Source organism: Eleginops maclovinus, chromosome 23 (assembly GCF_036324505.1).
Source record: "Eleginops maclovinus isolate JMC-PN-2008 ecotype Puerto Natales chromosome 23, JC_Emac_rtc_rv5, whole genome shotgun sequence".
Classification (NCBI taxonomy): Eukaryota; Metazoa; Chordata; class Actinopteri; order Perciformes; family Eleginopidae; genus Eleginops; species Eleginops maclovinus.
Genome location: NC_086371.1, coordinates 14,684,119 through 14,708,716, shown reverse-complemented (window position 1 = coordinate 14,708,716; position 24,598 = coordinate 14,684,119). Strand labels below are relative to the sequence as shown.

Here is a 24,598-nt window from a genome sequence, read left to right as displayed (position 1 = left end):
TAATTGTGTTGATGTGGAAGCTGATATTAGTGCTGGTTAATCTTCCCACTGAGAGGAAATGGCAAAATCATCAAGGGATACGACACAGCTAATTAGCCTTGTGCACACTTCCATGTGTGAGGGGAGAGATGGGAGTGAAGTGAGATGGAGCGAGAAAAGAAAATGGCTTTTTCCCCTTTTTTTGAAATTTTTTTTTATCGATTTGAATGGGCACTGAAGGTTATTTCAAAATGTGGCATATTCTTTAAATGTAATTCTGCTTAATGACGGCATCCACTTTCTGAAGAGCGACAACTGGGGGAACCTCAACATTCATTACAGCCTGACATGTTTCCCACTCCACAAAACAGCATCTTGCAGAGTCTGAGATTAAAGTCATTTGAAGTTTCACACAGAGCAAATGGCCTACTGCTACAATAATGCTGTTTTTGATTTCCTCCTCCCCTGAGCAAAGCTGTTAGTAGGTTTGACTGATTAGGGCCTGAAGCCACCGGCTCTCAATTAGACCGAAGACAAAGCTTCAACCCTTGCTGATGGAAAATCAGAAGTAATGAATTAGTGATAAAGGTTTTAAAGACAACACCATTAGAGGGACTGTCGGAGGTGGACTGCTTTTTCATAGCAATTTGCAGACTAGGTCATTTGCAGTCTAAAGGAATAAATGTGAAAAGCTTTAGATTTCTTTTTCATTTTGTCTCCTTTACTCCTCTGCTTCTTTTTCTCTTTCCCTGCAGCTACCGGTGACAGTGTTATTAACCTCATCTCTGCTGTGCTGTCCACATGTGACCTAAAAGTCATTTCTTGTGAGAAGTGGTCAACTGCTCTGCCGCTGAGGGTCTCGAGCCTCGATGGAGCTCGTAATGCATTATGACTCCATTGCTTCGGGGTGGTAGAATCAAATAATATATTACGATTATGTTGTGAGCTGTCACACACCACTTGAGAAGTACTATGCCAGCAAAATTATTTGCCAAGTCATGCTGTGATGGGCTCTTTTTTTTTTTCTGTAGACTGCCTGAGGCCTTTTTGTTCTGGAATCTGACCTATTGTCAATGACATCCACACCGCTCCCCCATATCGACCATTAGGGCACACAATGCCCATATTTGTCAGGCTGATAGTGACGCTGTTTGCCAAATCAACAAAAACCCATTCCGTCTCTGTTACTGGAGGGAGCTCAGTCCTGTCACCTGAGGGATAAAGCGTGTGGTGGAAACTTGTATCCTCTGAGGTATGCCAGGCAGATGCAGACCCTGCGTTGGTTCAGCTGTTGTGCCATGTGCAGACAGGGAGGCCACAGCATGTCTCCGGCTCTGTTATTCGAGGAGTTATTGCTGGCTGAGATATTTACGGTTTGTTTCCCTTTTTAAAGTTGATTGTATAATAATGGTGGTCCTTTTGCAGTGGCGATTTTATTAACTTTGTATTAAATATTATGCATTGCACTTTAGTAAGCAGGCATCCAAGTTAAACGTCTTTGTTGTATCAGTTCAACAGCAAAAAAGAAAACATTATTTCCGAACAGTCTGTCTTTAGCCTCTTGTGGGACATATTTTCAAAGAGACTGGTTGGTGGTTTTGGACATAGCGGCTTGAGGTCAGCCCACTTTTTCCCCCCACAGCTTTAAGCCCTACACTCAAAATGACAACTGACACTCGTTTTCTGACCAAACGCTTATCCGCAAAATTGTTTTTTTCCCACACACATGGAACCAAATCAGCCAGTGGTGAGCTCCCAGGAGTCGCAGTAATGAAAATATATAGAAATAATATAAAGATGATTTACTAGATAGCATTTTTAGATTTGTAATTTCTCTGGTATTTTAGGAACTTTTTAATGGTAGATTTTCCTGATCCTGTATTATATGAGAGAAAAGGTTAAACCTTGAGTAATGACTAAAACGGTTGTCATTACAGCCTTTTTATTATAGCAAAGCTAGTACATGTGTTCGTAGCTGTGAAGCTTTCCCCCCTTGTCTCAGAGGTCACTTGGTCTCATCAAGGCGAGTGCTTCCGTGAGAGCGAGTGGCTGTGACCTCAGCGGGATGTTCACAACAACCTCTGCACTTTCCCTAACCTGCTTCCATTATATCATGAAATGACAGGTACAGTGAGCAAAGTGATGTGATGTTACGAGTTCCCGTCTGTGTGAGACTTGTGTGACAGCTGAATAATGAACATTACGCTGTTTCTCTCCCCCCTCCCAACCATCCTTCACCTTTCCGCAGCCTCGCCAGTTCAGTTGATACGATGGTGACATCACCCTTGCATAATGAAATCCAACCCTCCTTCCCGTCCCTCTTTACTCTCATCAGCTGCTTGCTCTAATTAGATGAGGGTGATTTCAATAAAGTTACTGTCGTCCTCACTCCATTAGTTATATTAACACTCGGATTCCTACCCAGGAGTTTTCTATCCGTCCTCCGCCTTTTACCGGGGGGGCCAATCCTCTTCCTTTCATGGATCTGCGTAACCTAGTTACTGAGGCCCAGCAGGGGAGGCCAATCAATTAATGAACAAAGAAGCCCGCTCACTGAGCAGCGGCGTGAGTCTGGGACTATAAACAGGGCGCTCCCAAAACATGGTCGCTGTCAGATCGGTGCTCATCTGATGGATGTTGTTTTGCTTTGTTATTTTGCGCGTGTCTGAGTTATATCTCAGAATAGCCTTAAGCCACTTTAACGTTCTCTCGTCCAACACACTACCAGCCCATATTTCAGCGTCTCTGAAGAAGTAGTAAAAAAAAAAGATTTGAACCTTTTTGTCAGGAAAGGCTTTGCATCATAGTTACACTTCATCATAATTTAAAAGTAAGAAAAAGGACTGTTGCATTTTCTGCTATTTTGGTGTCAATGTTTGGAAATGAAATCTCTGAATCCCTCAGGGAAAACGTGGAGCTGAGCTAACACATAAGGTATTAGGTCAAAGGTTAAATGTCCATATTTGTTGATTTTGATCAGTCTCTCCTGGGCAACAAGCAGATTGTCTGTCCACCTGTGCTCTCACTATCTTTCACCACTTTCTCATCCTTCCCTTTTCTCAATACCTCTTTTCATCCTATTGAATCCCTCCTTTTTTTTCCACGCCTCACCTTGTTTTCACGTCCCACAGTTCCACCCCTAGTTCTCTCCTATCTTTCTTCTCTCCAGCCTCCCAGTTTCTCTGTCATCCCTTTTTCTTAATCCGGCTATTCGCCCCTCATGTTCCCCTCCCTGGAGTTTCCCGCTCCATCTCGCTGTGTGTGAGATCAGGGAGCAGGCTGTTGTAACAAGCTGTTGAATAATGTAAGCACAGGGCTATAGGCCAGCGTTTCAGTTAACCCTTTGATCTCTGATCACACAGTGGGTGAGGCTGACACATCATGAATGACAGCTCGACAGCAGGGCAAAGCTGCCCGAAGGCCTTTTTGCTTCCGTCTTCCTCCAACCCCTGCCTAAAGGCTAAAGTTTCCCCATCCGGTTTCATTGTCATGGCCTTTGTATGAAGGAACACAGTGTACATCCTTAGCCTTTGTTGTTCTTACACAGATGTATAATTAAAAGGTTAGAAAAGGCAATGCTGAATAATTGATATTGGAGAAAAGATGTCGTGGCATTCTGAACCTTATCATACTCAGTGTATTTACCTGTGTATGTATAAAAGATAAAGCAGTTTGTGTTATTTCTGGTCTTCTAGCTCTAGTCTGCACTGATTCATTGTGGCACTGTGCTCTCCTCTGACTGAGGAGCCGTTATCATTATTTCATCCCGCTTAATTCACCTCTGTGGATACGTGTCAAAACGCAAAGGCCGTGCACTGTGAATAGTCACAAAAAATCCTCAGGAGCAATCAAGTGAGTTACTATTTTTTATCAATTAAGTGACTGAATCACACATTTCCTGTCTAAAAAGAAAAAGCATACCCAGCACACAAGGCCTCATTAACCCTTTGTTACCAATACAGATCCCCCTCTCCTTAAGTGCTTCTAGTTAACTTCAGAGACTCGTATCCTGAGGCTAGGGTGTATTGATCTGCTGAACTGATTGGAAGTTTCCCTTCAGGAGGTGAAGAATAGCACTGGGACTGGGGATGTTTTGGCAGGAGAGGGGAAAGACTGGGTCTTCATGGCTGGATCAGCTTACTACTTCCTACCCCCACACACCTGTTACAGCCAGCGGGATGAAAACCAGCCCACCAATCCAAGTTTGGAAATTACTATCTGTGTGTGTGAGAGTGGAAACGGCTGTTTGTCGGCTCAGGAGAGCAAATGGTTGATAGGCATTGCAAATGAGAAATGTGTTACATAGGGTTTATGGTGACGGCGTGTGGCTGCTGAACCAAGTTGACTTCAGCAGCTGCTGGCCAGTTATGGCTGGGTGGCAGGAGACATATTTTAGATTTTACATGGCTAACGCACTATATGACAGTCTGTTTTTCAGATTGGTTGTTTCGACCCACATCACATCGTCAAGCCGAATGCAACCAGCAGCACTTAAATGTGCACACATCTACACTTGAGTACACGTATACATGCACGTCGTTAAATTGTCAGGCAGTGTGTTTGTGTAAGATGCTGCACAGAGACGTTTAATCCATAATTCTGACAGGCTTTCCTTGAACTGACAGGAAAAAGCATAGCTCTCTTCCCACATAAATACACCTCTCTCTCTCTCTCTCTCTCTCTCGCTCTCTCTCTCTCTCTATCTATCTATCTCCCTCTCTGACCTCCTCCCTCACTGCACTGGTTTGGTTCCCTCTAAAAAAAAAAGAAGAAAATGTGTATATTTTTTTTTATCTTAAAGTGTTTTCCAGGACAAACATCATGCCTGCTGCCCTGTGGAGGCTTGACCCTGTGCACAGGCCTCAGCTGCCCCCCTCTGTAAACTGATATGTGTGTGTGTGTGTGTGTGTGTGTGTATGTGTGTCTGTGCATGTGTGCACCCGGTGTCACGGTAGGATGCACAGCAGCTGTAGAGGAGGCAGTGAAGAGGGGAAATGGGAAGAGCCAGCACAGTAGACAGAGCCAAGATAGACCTGTCAGCTCTGTGACACCCACACATGCCTCAACCTCTGGTCCAGGACGAGAACAGAGAAAGAGAGAGCAGTCTGGAGACAGGTAGAGTGCTTCAGAGAGGGGCAGAAAAAGACATAGAGTCTACACCAGTTGCAATTGTAAGACTTGAACTGGTAAAAAAGGGGACTGTGAGCGGTTGCACAGCGGTGTTAATTTTGGCGAACATGGGAGTCTTGAGAGAGAGAGGGTATAGGAAGCCTAGCAGGTATAATGTGGGAGGAAATATTCACCCTCCTTTGGCTTTTTTTATTGGATACATTGAATATTACAGTTGGTCTTATTTTTACACTAATTAACTGATAATAACACAAACAAAATAGTGATGGCGCAAGAATGTAACCATCTCAGTAAGTAGTAGTTTTAGTTTGGCAACAATCTCAGACTCATGACTTGTGGGAAAGGTCTCTCCAAGGGCATGTAGACGAGCTCTGTCTAGTTTCAGGAACTGTAGATAATTCTTGATTGGATTGAGGCCTGGACCCCGCCACTTCAGGACCAATCCTTTTTGTAGCTTTTGGCTAAAGTTTGTTAAATGTTCCCTCAAGTCACTGTCTTCTCTCGTACTTAAGCAATTTTCCCCTATAGGTCTGATGAATTCCCTTTCACATCTTTCTCCACAATATAGTGTTGGAAGAAGCATTTCCACAGCCCGCTACTACAACCACCAGACTTCATGGTGGGGATGATGAGGTTCTGCTGATGCGCCAAACAAAGCTTTTATAATGATGGCCAAAACGCTGCATTTACTTCTCATTGCACTTTTAAACCTACTTCAGTTTTGTTTCAAATGCTCCCCCATGCCTTCTGGGAAACACTTTCTGAGTTGTAATGCAAGTTTTTTGAGACAGTGGCTTTCTCTTTACAGCTGTGTTATAAAACTGTGACTGGCGAATCCCCCAGGCAACAGTTTTTGAATGCACAGTGTCTCCCATTTCTGTGCCATGAAACCCTGAGGCCTCTCGTGGCTGTCACACTCCTTCAGTGCAGGGATGCTCCTTTTTTAGGACTGTCTTTTCTCAGCAAATGCACTTCTGGGCCAGATTCAACCCTTTTTTAATTGCTGGACCTAAGGGAAAATTAAGCTATTTTCTTGTTATTGTTTAACATTTTCCTTTGACCTCCTTTGTAGTTTTGAAATAAACATGTCAGCTGTTAAGTTTCTACGCCTTCCCACAGCTGCTCTCATTTCCTCTCATTATGCAACTTTTGAGAAGTAAATGCTCCTTGAATAAAATGTAAAGCTTAAATTAAACATCCACATTAGCATGTTGTGAAATTGTATCTGTGGTGATCCATCTTATATTTGTAGATCTTTTGTAGAAAATACAATCACAGCAAACAGCAAAGAAACAGTCTAAGGGTGAATACTGCCACGTTGTATTACTGGGGTGTGTAGCGATGCTTCACTGTGGTTGTGTTTTAAAAACCTTGACTAAGGCAGAAATTATGAGGGGGAGAGGGAGGGAAGAGAAAAGCTGTAGCTGAGACTCAGTTTCAAAAACACAGGATTTGTAATGGGATTCATGACCGGGGCTAGAATTGGGAGTGTAATTATTGTTATTGCGATAAACCAATCATGGGGCTGGGTATTTCTCCGTAGTTGGGTTTTCACACATTTATTGCCGGCAATTAGCGCGATGGGGGATGTGTCAAGTGTGCACTGTTTGTTTATGTAAAACATACAGTATACAGCCCTCTAGACAAATTTCCACTTCCATCCATTTATCTTTTGTTTCTTGATTGTGCTTTGAAAGCGAACTGATGATTATGAGCACGTTTTTATGCAGGAGGAAAAATCTTATCTGTTTGATCTTGCAGGCAAAAATATGGGCAGCACAACAGAATCTCATCTCTTGTGTCAGCTATTCTTCCGCGCTGTGATATTCCCATGGGAACGCATTTCTGCTGCGCGAATCACAGTCAGATCAGTGCTGGCCGTTTCTTATCTGGACATGAAAGAAGGGAAGATGGAAGAGGGAGGTGTGAAAAGGGGGAGAGGAAAGGAGAGAGGAAGGGAGTGGTAGGGCTCCCCTGGGAAAGATAATACCTGAGATTCACTGGGCGGCCTCGAATCTAGCTCCTCATCATTTCATGAGCAGGTATTGTTCTTATCCCTATTACACTGCAAGATACATGCTCGTTTCCGCTCAGTCTGTCAAACAATGATTGAGTAGATAAGACAGTTATATTGTTTGTGTGTGCCTCTGGCCATGTCACAGCATGCCTGGGGATTTATTATTAGTTTGATAGTTTTCTTTTATTCATCTGCGGGCATCATGAGCATTGTTGTTGTTTGATAGCACTTCTGGCTCAAGTCAGGTCAGCAAATCAGTTATTACTGTTCCCCAGCAGGTATAAAGGTCTTAATAAAACTGTTGTGCTTTAGTCAGAGAATCTGTGCCACTCAGGATAGGTTTTCTCTGCTCAATAGGAAGTTAATTTGATCAGCAGACACTGCACCATGAAACCACGCCATCAAGAACTGCTATCTGTTCTTGCCCCTTCCACTCACAACCCCCCCAACTCCCACGTTCACTTGCATATTTAAACACACTCACAGACGTGCCTTATACACGAGCAGTATGACTTTCACCTTTGAGGGATGTTCATTGTCTGTATAAGGAGAGACCAATTACCAAACTTAAGTCCCAATGGAGACATTGTGCTGCCCGCCATGCTCCCCTGTCCTTCAGCAGCGTCCTGAGATGACAGTAGATAAACAATGGGAACAAACAGTCACTCCCACCAGCATTGATCTGGCTCCCTCGCCCCCCCTCTTCTCGCCAACAACGCCACATTGATTCCACCTACACTCAATTTATATGAAAGCCCCCGTGCCCCACCTCCCTCTTCTACTAGGACTGACAAAAATGATAAATGACCAACCCCTTCCTGCCTCAGCCACCTCCTCCCTGTGCATGCGTTGGCTGTCCGAGGCTCTACAAGCCTATTTCTCCTCTCACAAATCCAATAGACTGAGATGGACCCCACTTTCCTTGGAGTGTACATTTCTTTTATTTTTATGAAATCAAATATGAGAGCCTCAGCTACTGCCTATAATTTCCACACATAAACATGCCATCGCTTTAATTTCAAGCCTGCTGGACGTCCATATGCATGATGTCAAACCATCAAAAAAGGAAATTATTATGTATTTCAATTGCACACACCATAGGAGGTCCTCTCATGCGGCTGCTGGGGAATGTTCTACAATGCCACTCAAAGAGGATCATGTGCAGAGCTTTCAAAGTGGGGTCAATTATTTCCCTTTCTCTGATTAATCTGTCTACAGTGTAGTCACATGACTTGGATGGCAGTTAATTTAGACATGATAACTTGCGTGTTGGATCGTAAAATAATAACGGTTCAACAGTCCGTCCTTATGGAGTTTCAGCTTTCTACAGTATATTCTCTACGAGTCTCTTTTCTCTGTGCCGTCACTGTCTCCTTCTTGGCTGCCTTAAAGTAACTAATAAAGGTCTGCAGTATACAAATGACTTCTTCCAAAGTCCTCACTATTTTCTATTGTACAGATCCAGTGTCCCAATGCCTGTAAATGGGGCACAGAGTGTCTATAAATAGATATACTGTGGTAGTGAGCTGCCGGTGGTTATCAGCAGGAGGAGCGGGGGTGTGTGTTTATACACGAGTACGATGTGCTCTCTTTCCTTTTTTTTTGTTGCGTTAAGGTGATCGAGGCTATTGATGAAGGTGTTCCGTTCTCTCTCCACTCTACCCCACCACCCAGGGGAGTATATCCGCTGAGGAAAGTCTCCATTTCACATCTCTGCTCCTCGTTCCCTAATGACCCTACCTCGCTTCATCTCCACCCTGCCACAATTTTCCCTTGGCTCCCACAGCTCATCCATACTGCTTTTCACACAGTGAGGTAATCCATTTCACACTTCCTGCCACTCTCAGATCCCTCCTGCTTGAGATCCCAGATCTAAAGGAACAGGAGGTTTGGGAGCCTTTTCTAAGATGAGAAAGACTCTGAGAGGGCCATGTATATTTTATTCTCTGCCCTGTGTTTTTATTCATCTTGGGCCTAATCTTCCCCACATAATATGAATGTGTAATCATGCCATTATGCCTGTGCCTGCTCAGGTTATCTTCATAGCAGATGATATCTGTGTTGATGGGATCTGACATGATCTTCTGAAATGGAAGTCTGGGATCTTTATCTTGTCCTGCTTATATACAGAACAGCAGTGGTACAGAAATGCCCCAATTCGCTCTAATTGTCATTGAACACAATTAAGCTGTCATCCCCATTCTGTTCATAATTGCTCTTAGGAAAAGATCACACTCCCTTGCCTGGATTTAAAGATGAGTCTTTGCTTCTTGTCCCATTACTGTGTCAACGAATAACATTGCAATCATTTCAATTACGACAGCGCTGGGACCGAGGTCTTCAAGTAGGGCCTTGAGATGTAATTCGAGGGGCACGGGCGGATTGAGAAAAGGCATTTTTCTTCTTTGAAATTGCCTCAGTCTTGGGGACAGTAAATTGAGGTTCTGAAAAATGATGTGATAATTCAACCGCATGGTTTGGTACAGGAAATGGCCTGAAAGTGACTTTCTGGGGAATTAGAAGGCAAAACTACATTTCCCTCCCGAGTCCTCTGTCCTTCACGCAGTGGCTTGAAATGAATTAATGAGACAGAGGGAGAGGGAAGTGTCGGTGTAAATGTTTGCAACTAAAATGAAGCTGCCTGCTTGTGCATTCTGACAGGCTGTAGGGTGGGAGGCTCAAGCTGGAGTGAAAATACGGTGACGCGTTCCACACTATTTCATGGTCTAAGCCTTTAGTCGCGGTAACCACAATGAATGCATAAATGAAATTCATATTTCAGATTGATTGATTCTATATTGATGAATGCCAAGGCTGGCTTAAGGAAAAGAAAAGAAAACCTGTGACTGTGGCTTTTAAGATGTAACCTCTTTAAGAAGTCCCTGCTCCTCTTGGGTGCTTGTTTGTTGCTTTAGATGTGCTTCAAAAGAAATGTGAAAAACTGTGCTTTTTGAAGTTTAATCTCTCGCCGGAAAGGGTAGGAGGCTGAATGCAAATACAGAAATTCGCTTTAGGTTTGCTTCTCGCTGCATGTGGTGCAGAATTCTGCACAGTGGTCTTATAGCTGTTTACTTCGGGTGAGTAACTCGTGCACCCTCTTCCGACACGACGAGCAGTGAAGATAACTTCGAATTTTGATCACTCAATACAATGTTCAATCCCTGCCTTCATCACTCTATTGTGTCTCTTTTCTTAATCCCTTCAAGGCATCTCGCACAGTAACAGAGCTGGCATAAGCACATTTGGTGCCATTTGCAGTGTCGAGATTAACAGGATTACAGATTGGGGATTACATTGGCGTCTTTCTTACCAATTCTTAGCCTTGACCCATGTACAATTCAAACGGCCAGATCAGAGTTGTTTTGGTCCTTTGTGAAGCCTGAGTGTTTGCACAAAAGCTCACTAATATTTGCTCAGGAACTAAGACAAACAAAACACACATGCTTTTGTAGAGGGATGATTTTGATTCTTTTAATGAGCCTCTCGGGTGTGTCCCCACTGTGATCGAGCCGCTGTGGTACATGCACTTTTATTTACAGACAAAGACAGAAAAGTGACAACCACAGAATTCTTTTGACGAGTGTCCTATGGATTACCGCCCTCCCTCTATTTCCTTCTGCACAGTCTCCATGCCACTGAACACAACGTAACTCCAGCGTTTCCATGGAGAGCGTGCGGTTGCCAAGGCCTGTGGTGATTGAACACAGAGGGTCATCGTTTATTTCTGTCAGTCTGTGGCGAGGGGTCGGAGACAGGGGGCAGCGGGGGGAGAAGGGGATACTGTTATGTCCTGAGGGGCTCTGAGGGTCCAGCTCTCCTCTTAAAAGTTTATTTGTCGAAGGGATCACCCACGGCTAGTCCGACCCTGGTCGACAGTGTTAATGTACTAACACTCTTCACAAGCCCTGGGACACTTGGTCCTATACACACTTTAAAAGAAGTGCAACAGCAGTGTCAGGAAGGGAGGGGGGGGAGAGGACAGGACGTGTGAGGCTACATATGGCCAACCTTAGCGTTGTTTATCCAGGGAGTTGTTACAGCTGAGGCTCTGCTGCCCTGTTCCTCATCCTCTCTCATTAATCTAGCAGTATGGTTCTGGCCTGCTTCCCATGATGTAGAGGGAGCAGGTTTTAGTGACCACCCACCCCGTAGAAAAGCATTAGTCTGTCCTCTCGGCCGTCACCTGCTATTGTTTATGCCACCACTTCCTTCTGTCATCATCATTCAGCTGCTATAAAATAACGAAGGGACTGTTTTAATTGATGTTTTCAAAGCCTCGAGATTTATGGTTGCCTTAGGGGTGAATTTCCTGCTAATTTCTCCCACCAATCAGTTTTTTTTTTCTCAAGGTTTGGCAGTTGATCATCTTGTCCTCTAATCTGCTTTTGTCTCCTTTTCCAATCCTTTTAACTTTGCTGCTTCTTTTTTCCTGTTATTGGTCTTTCGGCCACCTCCATTAAGGGAAACCTTTGGTTCATGTGCACAATTACAGAACTCATACTCAGCCTCAGCTCTTTCTATCTTTTGACAATAAAAAGGGTTGGCTATCAGGTACGCATTAGTCTCCATCTGCCTCTCCCTTTATGCAAGAGTAAAGAAACTGAATCTCTGTGGCAGACTGAAACACACTGGTCGCTACGCACCTTTTGGCTACTCTTTACCTTAGAGATATGTCTGCTGGCTATAACTCTCATCAGCTAAATATGAAATATTCATGGTCTCTTTTCTTCCTCTACACTTTTCATCAATTATTTTGGAGGTAGGAGTACGGAGATGTTTGCAGGATCTCTGTATCTTGGCTTCTTCCACGTGGAACAGGAAGTAGAAGACACATTAGGTGAGATGGACGTGCCGTTCAGACATTTAAGATCCATTAACCATTACTCTGTTTGGTCAGAGCTATATCCTCCATTATAGTCTAATGTAATGTATTCTCTATTTAGCTGACCCAATTTCAAAGCTGTAGCTTCACACTCCAGGCCTTGAACTTTCCCCTCTATTTGTGTCATCTGCTCTCTTAACTCCCCCTCTCAGGCTTTCACACTCTCCCTCTGCCTGCCTTCCTTTGGTTGTAGCTCTCTGTGGCTCAGTCTGAAGGTCAACATTGGGAGGCGGTCATCACTGCTGCGAATTGGGCAAGAAGTGAGGTTTTCTGTTCCGCTACTCTGTTTGTGTTGTGTCGACTTTCAATCTGCTCCAAAGTCTTGTCAACAGTGTCCTTAGAGTCAGGGCAGAGCTCATTGTTCCTTCAGACTGAGATAACATGTATCCATTTAGATTTATCATTAACAGAAAATTACTTTAAGATGACCTTCTTCTTAAAAGAGTGGAGCTAGGTGATATTTGTTTGAAATTATTGAATTTATTGATTACGGTTTTTTTTTGCTATAGCAATACACAACACGTTTCATGCATCTGCACAAGGGCATCATGATACACATCATGATGTGATGGTTTACACCGTTTCAATGATGTACACGTGACGGTAGTGCGCAAAGAAATGCAGCAATGCACCAGGGAAGCAGATGGAAAAGGAGACTGATGGCAAGTAAAACATGTAGGTTCAGAATCACAATACTTTATTTATCCTGGGTTTTTCAAATTGTAAAGATGCTTGCTGCACTTTGGTAAGAAACAATGAAAGTAAACACAAACTTTGTTTTGGTTTATTAGTTGAACAAAACAGATTGCTTGGAAACACTTGAATAATATTGAGGTACTGTATATAGAGTCCAAGCTTTTTGTGACAGGAATTTCATAATGAGAAAGTTACAATTATTTATCTTTTATTGTTTGTTGCAAACAAAAGTCCTCTCCCAAAAAGACCTTGAGAACTGTTAGGCCTTGTGTCGGGTGTTGTCTCCCCCGGCTTCTCTTCTGCTTCACTGTTTCTAGCAGCAGCCGCTTCCTGTGGCTAATCGTACTTTGATATGCCATGACACGAACCCCGATACCCTTTAAAAACAAACAAACAAGGTACCGGGGGGATCTTCAAGAGACCAGGGCTGTTGGTTTTTGTCTGCTTGGCTGCGATACATTCTCTGAACGCCCACGGTTTTTTCACGGCCTCTCTTTACATTAGACTCTGCCTCCCTGCAAAGAGGAAACTTGGACACGACTCAGAGAAATGAAAGTGTGATTTCTTCCTCTGCTCTTGAAGGGACATTGAAGGCGTCCTGATAAGCTTAGCTGGAAGGCTAGAGGGGGCAGAGCTACGTGCTGACCTTGATTACATTTAAGGGACACTATATGGGCTGTATTTAGTAGTACTCTGTTTATATGAATGATACATTTTTGAATCAAAGGATTATCTATAGGGAGTGTATGGGATGATCTGAGGTTTATCTCCTATGAGGCTGTAAAAAATCTATCATTTATTGATTTTAAATCTCAGATGGATGATTGCAGCCCATCTGATTCACTGCACTGAGCACAGTATGGCTAGTTTTGTATTTTTAATGTTAGCCCCCATTTAATAAGACCTCAGTTTAGAGTGTTACTAACAAACCCTTTGATGGCATTATCAAATCTGTTTTATGTCTGTTTTGAGTCTTGATGGGTTTAGTGGTCACAGTTTAATGTCTTTGGGTTAGAGGGTTGTGACTCTAATGTGGCATCTAGGGTTTTATAAAGGGTTTAATGTGTGCTCCTCGGTAGCTCTCCAGCCTAATGGACAGAGCATTTCCATGCAAAGGTAATGATGCTCTTTCTCTTTTCTCCACAAGCCCCTAAATGCAGAAATGATGTATTTGTAGGTGACTAGCTCACACCATTTTCATGCTGCATCCTTGTACCTTTCTCACTCTGCTTGATGGAGATTGACTAAAAGGCTGGAGTATTATGATAGGTCTGCAGAGTGGGTAGGGGTGTATATTGAGTCTGATAAGGGGTTTTCTCCCGGAGTAAAGGATACTGCTGTTGCCAGGTCCCTCTGTCACTGTCACCTACTCCTCTGCTCTTGGATTGCTTCCCTTCCGAATGCTTGCTTTTCTCCTGCTCTCCATTCTCGTCTTGATACTGTTGAGGATTTGAGGGAAATAGAAGGCGAGTGTCCCCGCGGGTGAAGGCTTCACCTGCATGCAATCACACATTCCTATCGGACTGAATCAGGAATTGTTCGCCCTCAGGCTTTGTTGTCACTCACATTCTGCCTATCGATTTGGTGGAGGCTGCGGGAGCGAATGTTTTTTTTGTGTGTTTTTGTTTGCGCACACAGGGGTTATGAGCGTGTGTGTGGGGGGAAATTGGCAGCTTTAACTGTGTGTAGGTGAATGCAGGGACTACAGTACTTTGGAAGTGAACTTTTAGAGTGTTGGCACCGGCAGTATACACACATCTCCCACACACAGCTAAACCCACACAACAACGGAAAGCAATATGTTGTTTGTTCTATAGAAACTGTTGCTGTGTTTTAAGATTTGTACATCATTTTCTTCTTTTTGCTTCTTTTCTAGGTGATGAGATTCGATCCTGAGGGAATGCTGCTGCTGAGATGACCTGCATGACATTGCTTTTCTCAAGAGATCATTCTCCAATCAAAAGAGCGGGCGGAAATCTCACAAGGATATGGTTGGCAGGTTCGCATGATGGACAGGTGATGGAGTCTTCCGTCATTTTTCTCCACCAGTGATTCAGCCAGCCAGCCTTCCCTCTAAGGCACAAGTGTGTACCAGCGGTCCAAGGCCCCCTATTTCTCTGCCATGGTGACATAAGCAGCGCTGCACTATGAGGGAGAGCCAAAATGAGACCGTCTCATTTCTTTCTCCAGTAGCTGCTGCAGCTGCTCCCTTGACGCCGTTTGTCTTTAGCTCAATAAAAAGACTGACATTGTTGTGAGTAACCCGCTCGCTGTTTTCTACCCACCCCGAGATAGACTGTCCCTGTGTTACTGGGCTGGTGGGGCGGAGCGGTGTGGCGTGAGACGATGCTGGGATGCGTGACACGCCTCCGTCGGCTGGTCCGTCTCCTCCCTCTGCAGACCTCCCTCCTCCTCCTCTTCCTCTTCTGCACCGTCAGTGTCTTCATCTCTGCCTACTTCCTCTATGGCGTCAAGCGGGAGTTGGAGCCGTCGGGAGGGGGCGTGTCGGGGGCCGAGGGAGCATCCGCCGACTCCGACGACCCCAGGGTCACTCCGTCACGTCTACTACCTCTGCGGGGCGTCTCAGGGGGCCCAGGGGCCGATCCTGGAGGGGCCAGGACAGATCCTGTGGTTCTGGTGTTTGTGGAAAGCCAGTATTCTCAACTGGGTCAGGAGATTGTGGCCATCTTGGAGTCTGGCCGCTTCAGGTACCGTACTGAGATTTCTCCCGGTAAAGGGGACATGCCCACATTGACGGACAAAGAGAGGGGGCGTTTCACTCTGGTGATTTATGAGAACATTCTCAAGTATGTTAACTTGGACGCCTGGAACCGAGAGCTGCTGGACAAATACTGCGTGGAATATGGAGTGGGCATCATTGGCTTCTTCAAGGTTAGGACAACACCACACTCCCTCTCTCTCTCTCTCTCTCTCTCTCTCTCTCTCTCTCTCTCTCTCTCTCTCTCTCTCTCTCTCTCTCTCTCTCTCTCGCTCTCTCTCTCGCGCTCTCTCTCTCTCTCTCTCCCTCTCTCCCTCTCTCCCTCTCCCTCCTCTCACTGACACCTTCTGCCCTGTCCATCTGGCTCCAGCATCTCTAAGGAGATTGGATTCACAGGGTTGGAAAAACCTGCCTGGTCAATATCACTCTGTTTCTCTGATTTTCAATCTATTACTTGATTTTCTTTATTCTGCAATCTGGTCTTCTTTACTCTTCTTTCCTAGTCTCTTGTTTTTTCTTCTTTGTTTTAGTTTCTCTAAAGTCTGCCTTCTCTGTACCTCGTTCTTCCTCTTTATCTTTCTCACTCGGTCTCTCCTTCTCTCTCTATCAGCTATCCCTAGTTGAGACTGTTTGCCCGAGGCCTGTTTTCAGCCTTATAGTTTTAATCACCATCTCTGAGCCATGGAAAGAATATAGATAGAGATATGGAGGCATAGATGGTGGTGCAGTGATGTAAGGCTGTGTAGGTGAAGGTTAGGAATGAAAGCCTTGTGGGATTTACCCGCTATTGGGAAAGGAGAAGTAGAGCTAGGGAGTGCATCCCAATGACCTGGAAACACAGCGATTCTGCTGCTCTATCTAGATCAACCTAACGGATATCTGTTGCCCGATTTTAGATTTTTACAAACATATATAATGGTTTGTGTTGCAGTACTCTTACTGTGTGTTTGGCCCATTTTAACTGCTTAAGAAACATACTTAAATATTGTTTCATTAGCTTGGTACAGCACCTTTCCTAATTTACCTAGACTTGCTTATAAAGATCATTTTAAACTGATTGCGTGCTTCAGAAGTTCACAACAGACAAGCAGTCTTTCTTGGAGATGTCCTTTCTAAAACATATAAAAATAGGCAAGAGATTAATTTATACAAATACACATAGCCCTTTATCTACAGTGACCCTTAGCATTCGTAACATCTCTGGATTACATTCTGTAAATGTCTTTCTCTGTGAATCATGGACTGGGCTGTGAATCAGTTTTTGGCGAACAAAAGGAATATTTAGTTAATGGAAGATGGGCTATAAACACAACAAACAGGAAATATTATGTAGATAGAAAATGTTTAACATCAATTTTTCTAAACCAATTTCGGGAGAAAAAAAAGGCCAGCAATCCAAACGTTTCTTCATATTGTGTGTAATTAAGGTCAGAAAAAAAGCATCAAATTGGTTGATTTCACAATTTTCTTATTTACGCATTCTAGATCAAATGTAGATAAAAGAAAGCCATTGTCATCAAAACACTCGTACAAAAATGTTTAATATCTTCTAAATATTCACATACTTCTATCTGCCTTGGAATTCCGACCTGTGTGCAGATGTTGACACCACACAATGCATGTCAACTTTATGATCCGCTTTCTAACGCCCACAGATGCAAACTGATGATATTTGAGCTAGGATATAAGGAGGAAGTAAGACTTCTGTATCTGTGGCTGTAGAGATGTGAAAAAATTTGAGAAGGTGCATTTAGAGGAGAAATTCCAATGAATAAGCACTGAACTCCCAGTCCTTGAATGTTAGAGGACACAGTGGGAGGTTATTCATTTTAACTGCAATCTCTGCGCACAGCAGATTGAGCGTAGCAGGTAGAAGCTGCCTGATGCCTTCACGTTCGAATAGGCCTGACATTCCTTATTTCACACATGATTGGAGAAATGTGGGAATCACATCCAATACATTTCTGTCTTCATTGTTGGTGTATGATGCATCTGTTTTCTCTCTCTTGTCTGTCTGTTGATCAGGCCAATGAAAACAGTCTGCTCAGTGCACAGCTGAAAGGCTTCCCCCTCTTTCTTCACTCCAACTTGGGTCTGAAGGACTGCACTGTCAACCCCAAGTCCCCCCTGCTCTTTATCACTCGATCCGGGCAGCCCCTGCCAGGTCCCCTACCCGGGGATGACTGGACTGTTTTCCAGTCCAACCACTCAACATACGAGCCCGTGTTGCTGGCCAAGACCCAATCAGCTGAGAGCGTTGCATCAATGGGGCAGAACGCTGCTCTGCTCCCGTCTGTGGTGCAGGACCTGGGGCTGCATGACGGTATCCAGAGGGTCCTGTTCGGCAACAACTTGGTTTTCTGGTTGCACAAGCTGGTGTTCGTGGACGCTGTGGCTTTTCTGACGGGGAAGAGGCTCTCGTTGTCTCTGGAGCGCTACGTCCTGGTGGATATAGATGACATCTTTGTGGGCAAAGAGGGCACACGCATGAAGGTGCCTGATGTGAAGGTGAGTTGCTGCATGAGTTTCGAAACTTTATCAGAACAGCTACTGAACCCACTAATGTATTCATAAACCAGTGTTTTTAAACAGCTCTTTGCTAAAATGTAAGATTGCCTCACACATAGCCTGTGCCACCCTCTGCCAGTCAAACAGAAACCCCGTCTCCTCGCTCCTCTTCTCCTTTTCAATGCATTCATCCCAGTAGGCCCCTCAAAGCTGACAGGCCCCACTGCTCACACTGTCACAGAAGCTCCACAGCAATGAATATTTCAGGGGCCCGGGGACATACAAAGACTGGTGAAAAGCTCCTTGCTTGCGTCTTCCTCAGAGCAGAACAGCCCGATCACATGTGGAGGCAGAGGGTGTAAGACGAAAATATGTAACTAGCATCAAGCCTCCTCACTGGCAGCGCAACAGCAAGCTTTTAGGAACGAATCACACGATGACAAGACGGGAAAAAACTGTGAGCGTGAGAGGGTGTGTGCTGGGAATCTCATCCAGCATGGAGATCAAATGAAACAAACACCCGAATCAGAGGAGAGATAAATATCAAACAGAATGGAGGAGAGCAGTGAGGCAACTGGGAGTGGATGTTGGATGTTTACCGAAAGAAACTTGCAGAATGAAATATGTATGTGGGCACACCCGCGCCTCGGTGTTCACGATTCCTCATTAATGCATTCGTGCACCAGTATGAGCACAACGTAGATTGACTCACTCTCCTTTCCTCCCACCGTTTCAGGCCCTGCTGGAGACACAAAAGGAGCTGCGTACCCATGTGCCCAACTTCACCTTCAATCTGGGCTACTCAGGGAAATTCTTTCACGCTGGTAAGATGCAGCCTGTGAAGAAAAACCTTTGCTGCTGTTGAATCAAGCAGAGACAAGATCAGGCGCTAAACTTAAAAAGATAACATTTCAATGTTTCGATTCACATTATTACATTTTCTAACTTCTCCTCTTCCTTTCATGCCCTGACTTTATTTTGTGCCGTTATTCCCCTTACATGCTTCAATCTAATATGTGAACTTCTTCTTTTGCCTCTCACACATTCCTTTCCTCCCTGACCCCATTTAACCTCTGCCTCTTCTTTGTCATTGTCCATTTTTATCTCTTTTTCCATTTCCTTTTCACCCATCACCCTTGCTTTACTATTAACCTTCCTCCTCTCCTTCTTCCACCCGCTATTTTATGACAAGGATCTGATGAGGAGGACCTGGGAGATGACCTGCTGCTTTCCTACGTGAAGGAGTTCTGGTGGTTTCCTCACATGTGGAGCCACATGCAGCCCCATCTTTTCCACAACCAGTCTGTGTTGGCTGAGCAGATGTTGCTCAATAAGAAATTTGCCATGGTGAGTCACAAGGGGCAAAGGTCAGGGGCTTTGGGTGAGCAAGGAGTTATCCTTGCTTATCATATCTTCTGTGTGCAAATAGGCAAGTTGTTAATTACACTGCCCGGCCAAAAAAAAGGTCACAAGCCTATGGGGGGCAGTGCTATGATCTGGGGTTGCTGTAGCTGGTCTAGGTTCAGCAACGTTATGTGCCCAAAGAATGAGGTCAGCTGACTACCTGAATATACTGAATGACCAGGTTATTCCATCAATGGATTTTTTCTTCCCCTGGCACGAGGCATGTTCCAAGATGACAATGCCAGGATCCATTGGGCCCAAATTGGGAAAGAGTGGTTCAGGGAGCATGAGACATAATTTTCACACATGGATTGGCCACCACAGAGTCAAGACCTGAACCCGATTGAGAATCTTTGGGATGTGCTGCAGAACACTTTGCGCAGTGGTCCGAATCTCCCGTCATCAATACAAGATCAAAAAATGTTTTATGCAAGACAGAAATAAATGTTGTGACATTGCAGAAGCTTGTGGAAGCGATGCCACAGCGAATACATGCCGTAATCAAAGCTAAAGGAGGTACAATGAATATTAGAGTGTGTGACCTTTTTTTTGGCCAGGCAGTGTATTTTCTAAGGTTGTAATCTTAACAACAACTGCAACTAGTGTTATTGTTTGCAGTGCAGCCATAGAAGGTCAAGTTTTTTTTAATTCCTAGTGAGAAATACTTTTGCAACTGCCATTAGATTTCATGCTGAACAGACCGCAAGCAGTTTTCCACAAGACAGGAGGACACAGTGGAGTTTGTTAGCTTGCTCAGTCAGACTGGAGATGTGCCTGCTCCATATCTCACAGCTCACTGTGAAGGCTCCTTCTTGTTCACTTACTCCCTTGAAAACATAAAAAAAGATATATGCTGACAGAGAGGAAGAAAAGGACATTTGCATTCTTTAACCACATTTTACATGCAGTAGCAGCAGTAGCAGCAGCAGCAGTAGTAGCAGCAGTAGTAGTAGTAGCAGAAGTAGCAGTAGCAGCAGCAGCAGTAGGAGGTGACTTAATGAGCCCTGATGCGCTTAAAGAGAACAAAAAGTAAACAATTAGGGATTTGTGCTGCATTACAAAAAAGCATAATTTTCCTGAATATTTCATGTTTATGAAGTCAATCTGAACCTAATGCAGGAGTGGTCTCTACAAATAAGACTATAAAGAGAGTGTTGCCCATAACATGTTGACTATTAAAAGTGTCAACAATATTGGAATATCTTGGAAACATTGTGGATTAAAGGTTTTATTTGCTCTTTTCTTTGCATCCTAACTCTCACATAACTCTCATGTATTTCCCTCTTCTAGGAGCATGGGATCCCCACCAACATGGGTTATGCGGTGGCTCCCCACCACTCTGGCGTCTACCCTGTTCATTTGCAGCTATACGACGCCTGGAAGAAGGTGTGGGGCATAAAGGTGACCAGCACGGAGGAATACCCACACCTGAAGCCTGCCCGCTTCCGGAGAGGATTCATCCACAGCGGCATTAGCGTAAGAACACTTTTCATACTCACGATATCCATAAGGCCTCATTATCTCGTTACCTCTGGCCGATGCTTTCCCTCCACTTGACTTCTCAACATCCATTACCTTGAGCTAATCATCTCTTTCAGGGTTCACTTTTCCATCTACATATGCTATCCTTCATTCTTTAATTATCTCTCCATCTCCACCTCCTCCAGTTCTTTTGTGCTTATTCTCACCACATAGCCAGCAGCTACTTTCCATCCTGCATTTGTCCATCATCCAACTTTTTTCTCCGCCTCTGCTTTCTTTAGTCTTGTCCCAAAAGATACTGAGCAGAATCTTATTTTCATTTACCGCACATATCACTGAGGCAACAGAAGTCCTGAGAAACGCAATCGTCTCATTAGTATTGCTGCGAGTGTGAGATGATAGTGTAGTGAAGTGAGCCGGTCTTGCATGAGACACCTGTCTGAGCAGTGCTGCCCCGCAGGCTTCAGCGCTGTAACGAAGACGGACATCTTTGGCAACAGCATAGCAAGTGTCTGCACACAACCAATCACTGAAATGTCAACACTCCTAAAAAACTGCACTCTATCCAACTTCACAGCGCTTGCCGGTGCTGAATAAAATAAGTTATGAGTGCCGAATTAAAGTCGAAAAGATTACATTCAAGAGGTTTCAAAGAAGAAGAAGAAGAAAAATGTTATCTATTCTTTCCTGGTTTGACCTTCAGCGCTGATAGGAAAGCTTGCAGCCTCAGTCCAGCTCCTTTGTAGTGTTGGCATTCAGTCAGCCTGTGTGGTCTCAGAGCTTTACTCGCGTCCTTCAGATAACGCCGTCTGAATGGACAGTCCCCACTGCTTACTGATGATTGATATTCACTTCCCCAGACACTCCAAACTGTAAATGCATTTCCATGAATTTCCATATAGAGTCACAGTGAATAAGAGGTTTGCTTTGGCTAGATGAGCTGCATAATATGAATGTTATTGAGAGCAAACAATGTGTGGGGTAACCGCCTAGAGTACCGACGGCGCAGCTCTCAGCGGAGGGCTGATGGTGTGTGTTTATTTGTGTGAATGAACTTCTTTGTGATTTCTTTTGAATGTGTGTTTTTTCACTCTTATTTTTTTTTTGTTGTAACTTTGTGGTTTTTTTATATTACAGGTGCTGCCCAGGCAGACGTGTGGTCTTTTCACACACACAATCTTCTATAAAGACTACCCAGGCAGCCCGAATGAACTGGACAAGCTCATCAATGGAGGAGAGCTCTTCCTCACCGTTTTACTGAACCCTGTGAGTGAAATTCACATCCACACTGCACAGCTTTTGTCTTGCACGCTTGGAAACCCATTACACTGCTGGTGTGAATTGAAATATAAACGAGGGACAGGACAATGACTAGTCAGTGACTCACACAGAGATGTCTGCATCGTGCTCTCTGTTTTTACCCTGCTGTGAAAGCCTCTTTTATTCAGTGCCCATCCCCATGTTTTGTTTTGGGATGATCAAAAAAAGGTTACTTTATAAACATGTGTTAACACAGTGTGCATGCATAAAAGAACTCTCCTAAAAAATAACCTATTGCACTTTATTGCGTACAAAAAGTAGTAATAATAGAAAATTCTGAATCCACATGAAAATAACTAAAAAAGGATAAGAGGTGAATCTTTACAGTCAGCAATTTCACATAAAAAAGAAACTTTAAAAGAACATACAATACAAATGCTGTCGGACATATAGGACATGGTTCGACACACATTACTGACAATAAAAATGCCCTAATGTCGTTCGACTTTAGCCTCACACATCCAGTGCCTCTTCAGTGTCACAGTTTTTAACACATTCCAAAAATATCTCCCAAATGTTGACCAACTCCTAGTTCACTCTTCAAAGGCCAGGCTCTCTGTTGAATGTTTTATCAATCCACCAAGCAATGGGCAACTTGCATTTTTAAAAAATGGTTTAATTACTTTTGAAAATACCATATAAGAGTCACCCTGTATGGTCTGTAGATAGTTGTATTCCTCTTAAAGGCTAACCTTATTAAACCAAACTATATCCAAACCATGCTAAAGCCTGTATCCATTTCTCCACAACATTTGGTGTGTATGTATAAGCCTGAAAGGGAAGCATTCATCCTTGTTTTTAGTGGCTTTCAGGGGGTACTGCCCCATTTAATGGATAGGTCCACAATTTTCAATTTCACAATGTTTCTCTTATGAACATTGCAACAGTTTTTGCTTGCTGTAAATATTCCTTGTGATTATACTTTCACTAAAGAGATTAGTTTCTGAATTAAAATATCTGTTATGTTTGACATTTAGTCAGTTTACAAAACCATTCATCAACTGTTTCAATGGCAACTAAATATCAATACTATGTATTTATTTATTTATTTATTTTAACAGGATATTGTTTTGAGTCCTGGCCAAAAATACAACAGTCTCACATGAAAATAAAAACAATTGACTTAAAATAAAATGGGTTAAAACAACATAAGACTTTTCACATACAGGAAAGAGTAACAGGAAAAGTACAGGACATTTACATTCAGTGTTTGAATAATATATCACATGTATACATAGTTCATATCACCTAATGCACCAAACTGAGTTTACCTTCATCCTTCTAAATATTACTCTGCTTGTTCCTTCCCATTCACAGATTAGTATCTTCATGACCCATCTGTCCAACTATGGGAACGATCGGCTCGGCCTGTACACCTTTAAGAGCCTTGTAACGTTCCTCCAGACGTGGACCAACCTGAAGATGCAGACCCTGCCTCCTATCAGCTGGCCCAGAAGTACTTCAGCCTGTTCCCCTCCGAGCGGGATCCACTGTGGCAGGTGATGATGATTTTTGACATATTAAATTGGCACATAGCAGTCATTTTTACAGATTTCAGTCTTGGACTGCTGCATTCACCAAACAATAAAGCAGATGACAGTATTGTACAAAACACATTGGGCCCCTAAAACATGACGTCAAACAGTAATAGCTTCAATCCTTCTCAGTGCGTCCAATATGCAGAAACAGGGTGTGTACGTCCTAAGCAATGAGTAATACAATGATTTATTGATGGATGGAGAGCTCTGTTGATACCCATCTGAACATATTTTATTTAATACGTCTCCTTTTTTGAGCCAGACGTACCTAAACTGGCTCTCTTTTGTCTCGTTAAATGTAAGTATTTGTTTGTATGAATTCTGTCAGAGCCACACCTAAAACAAAGGAATGTTTATCTTTGGCTACAGGATCCTTGTGAGGACAAAAGGCACAAGGACATCTGGTCCAAAGAGAAAACATGTGACCGCTTCCCCAAACTGCTTGTCATCGGGCCTCAGAAGACAGGTGAGACACAGTGCTTCAGCCCCCCCTACAGGAGGTGTTTTGAAATGTTTAGATCTGAAGTTCATCACCCGGTTCAAAGCAGAAGTTGAGTCGTGTTCTAAGTGGGTTGAATAAGGTTGGATATTTCTTTGAAAATCAAAGGGAATGGCAGTAGAATGATTTGTTTTCAGGGTGTTACAGGATATGCACTCCCTTTTAACCTTTTGCTATTTTCTTTCATCTTTCTACGCTGCTTTTTCCCGCCTCTCAGGGACGACAGCTCTCTACCTGTTTCTTGGCATGCACCCGGACTTGACAAGTAACTACCCCAGCAAGGAGACCTTTGAGGAGATCCAGTTCTTCAATGGTCACAACTACCACAGAGGCATTGACTGGTAGGAAACGTCACTCTGTGTTTTAAAACAGGGCTGTGCTGGGCAACAGCTACCAACCACTTTTAACTAGCTACATTTCATCT

The 24,598-nt window shown here is 43.7% G+C and overlaps 1 protein-coding gene across 1 annotated transcript in view; it reads left to right on the top strand.

The window, feature by feature from the left end:
* Positions 1-1,180: 1,180 nt before the first annotated feature.
* The window catches only part of ndst1a (N-deacetylase/N-sulfotransferase (heparan glucosaminyl) 1a), a 28,278-nt gene continuing 4,860 nt past the window's right edge, over positions 1,181-24,598 (top strand). The window contains 11 exon segments of the mRNA XM_063876847.1: positions 1,181-1,352; positions 14,581-15,596; positions 17,449-17,931; positions 18,668-18,755; positions 19,124-19,278; positions 20,626-20,811; positions 21,955-22,083; positions 23,455-23,575; positions 23,578-23,636; positions 24,045-24,141; positions 24,392-24,515. Coding sequence (XP_063732917.1) covers positions 15,051-15,596; positions 17,449-17,931; positions 18,668-18,755; positions 19,124-19,278; positions 20,626-20,811; positions 21,955-22,083; positions 23,455-23,575; positions 23,578-23,636; positions 24,045-24,141; positions 24,392-24,515 — 1,988 coding nt within the window. The 5' untranslated portion in view covers positions 1,181-1,352; positions 14,581-15,050.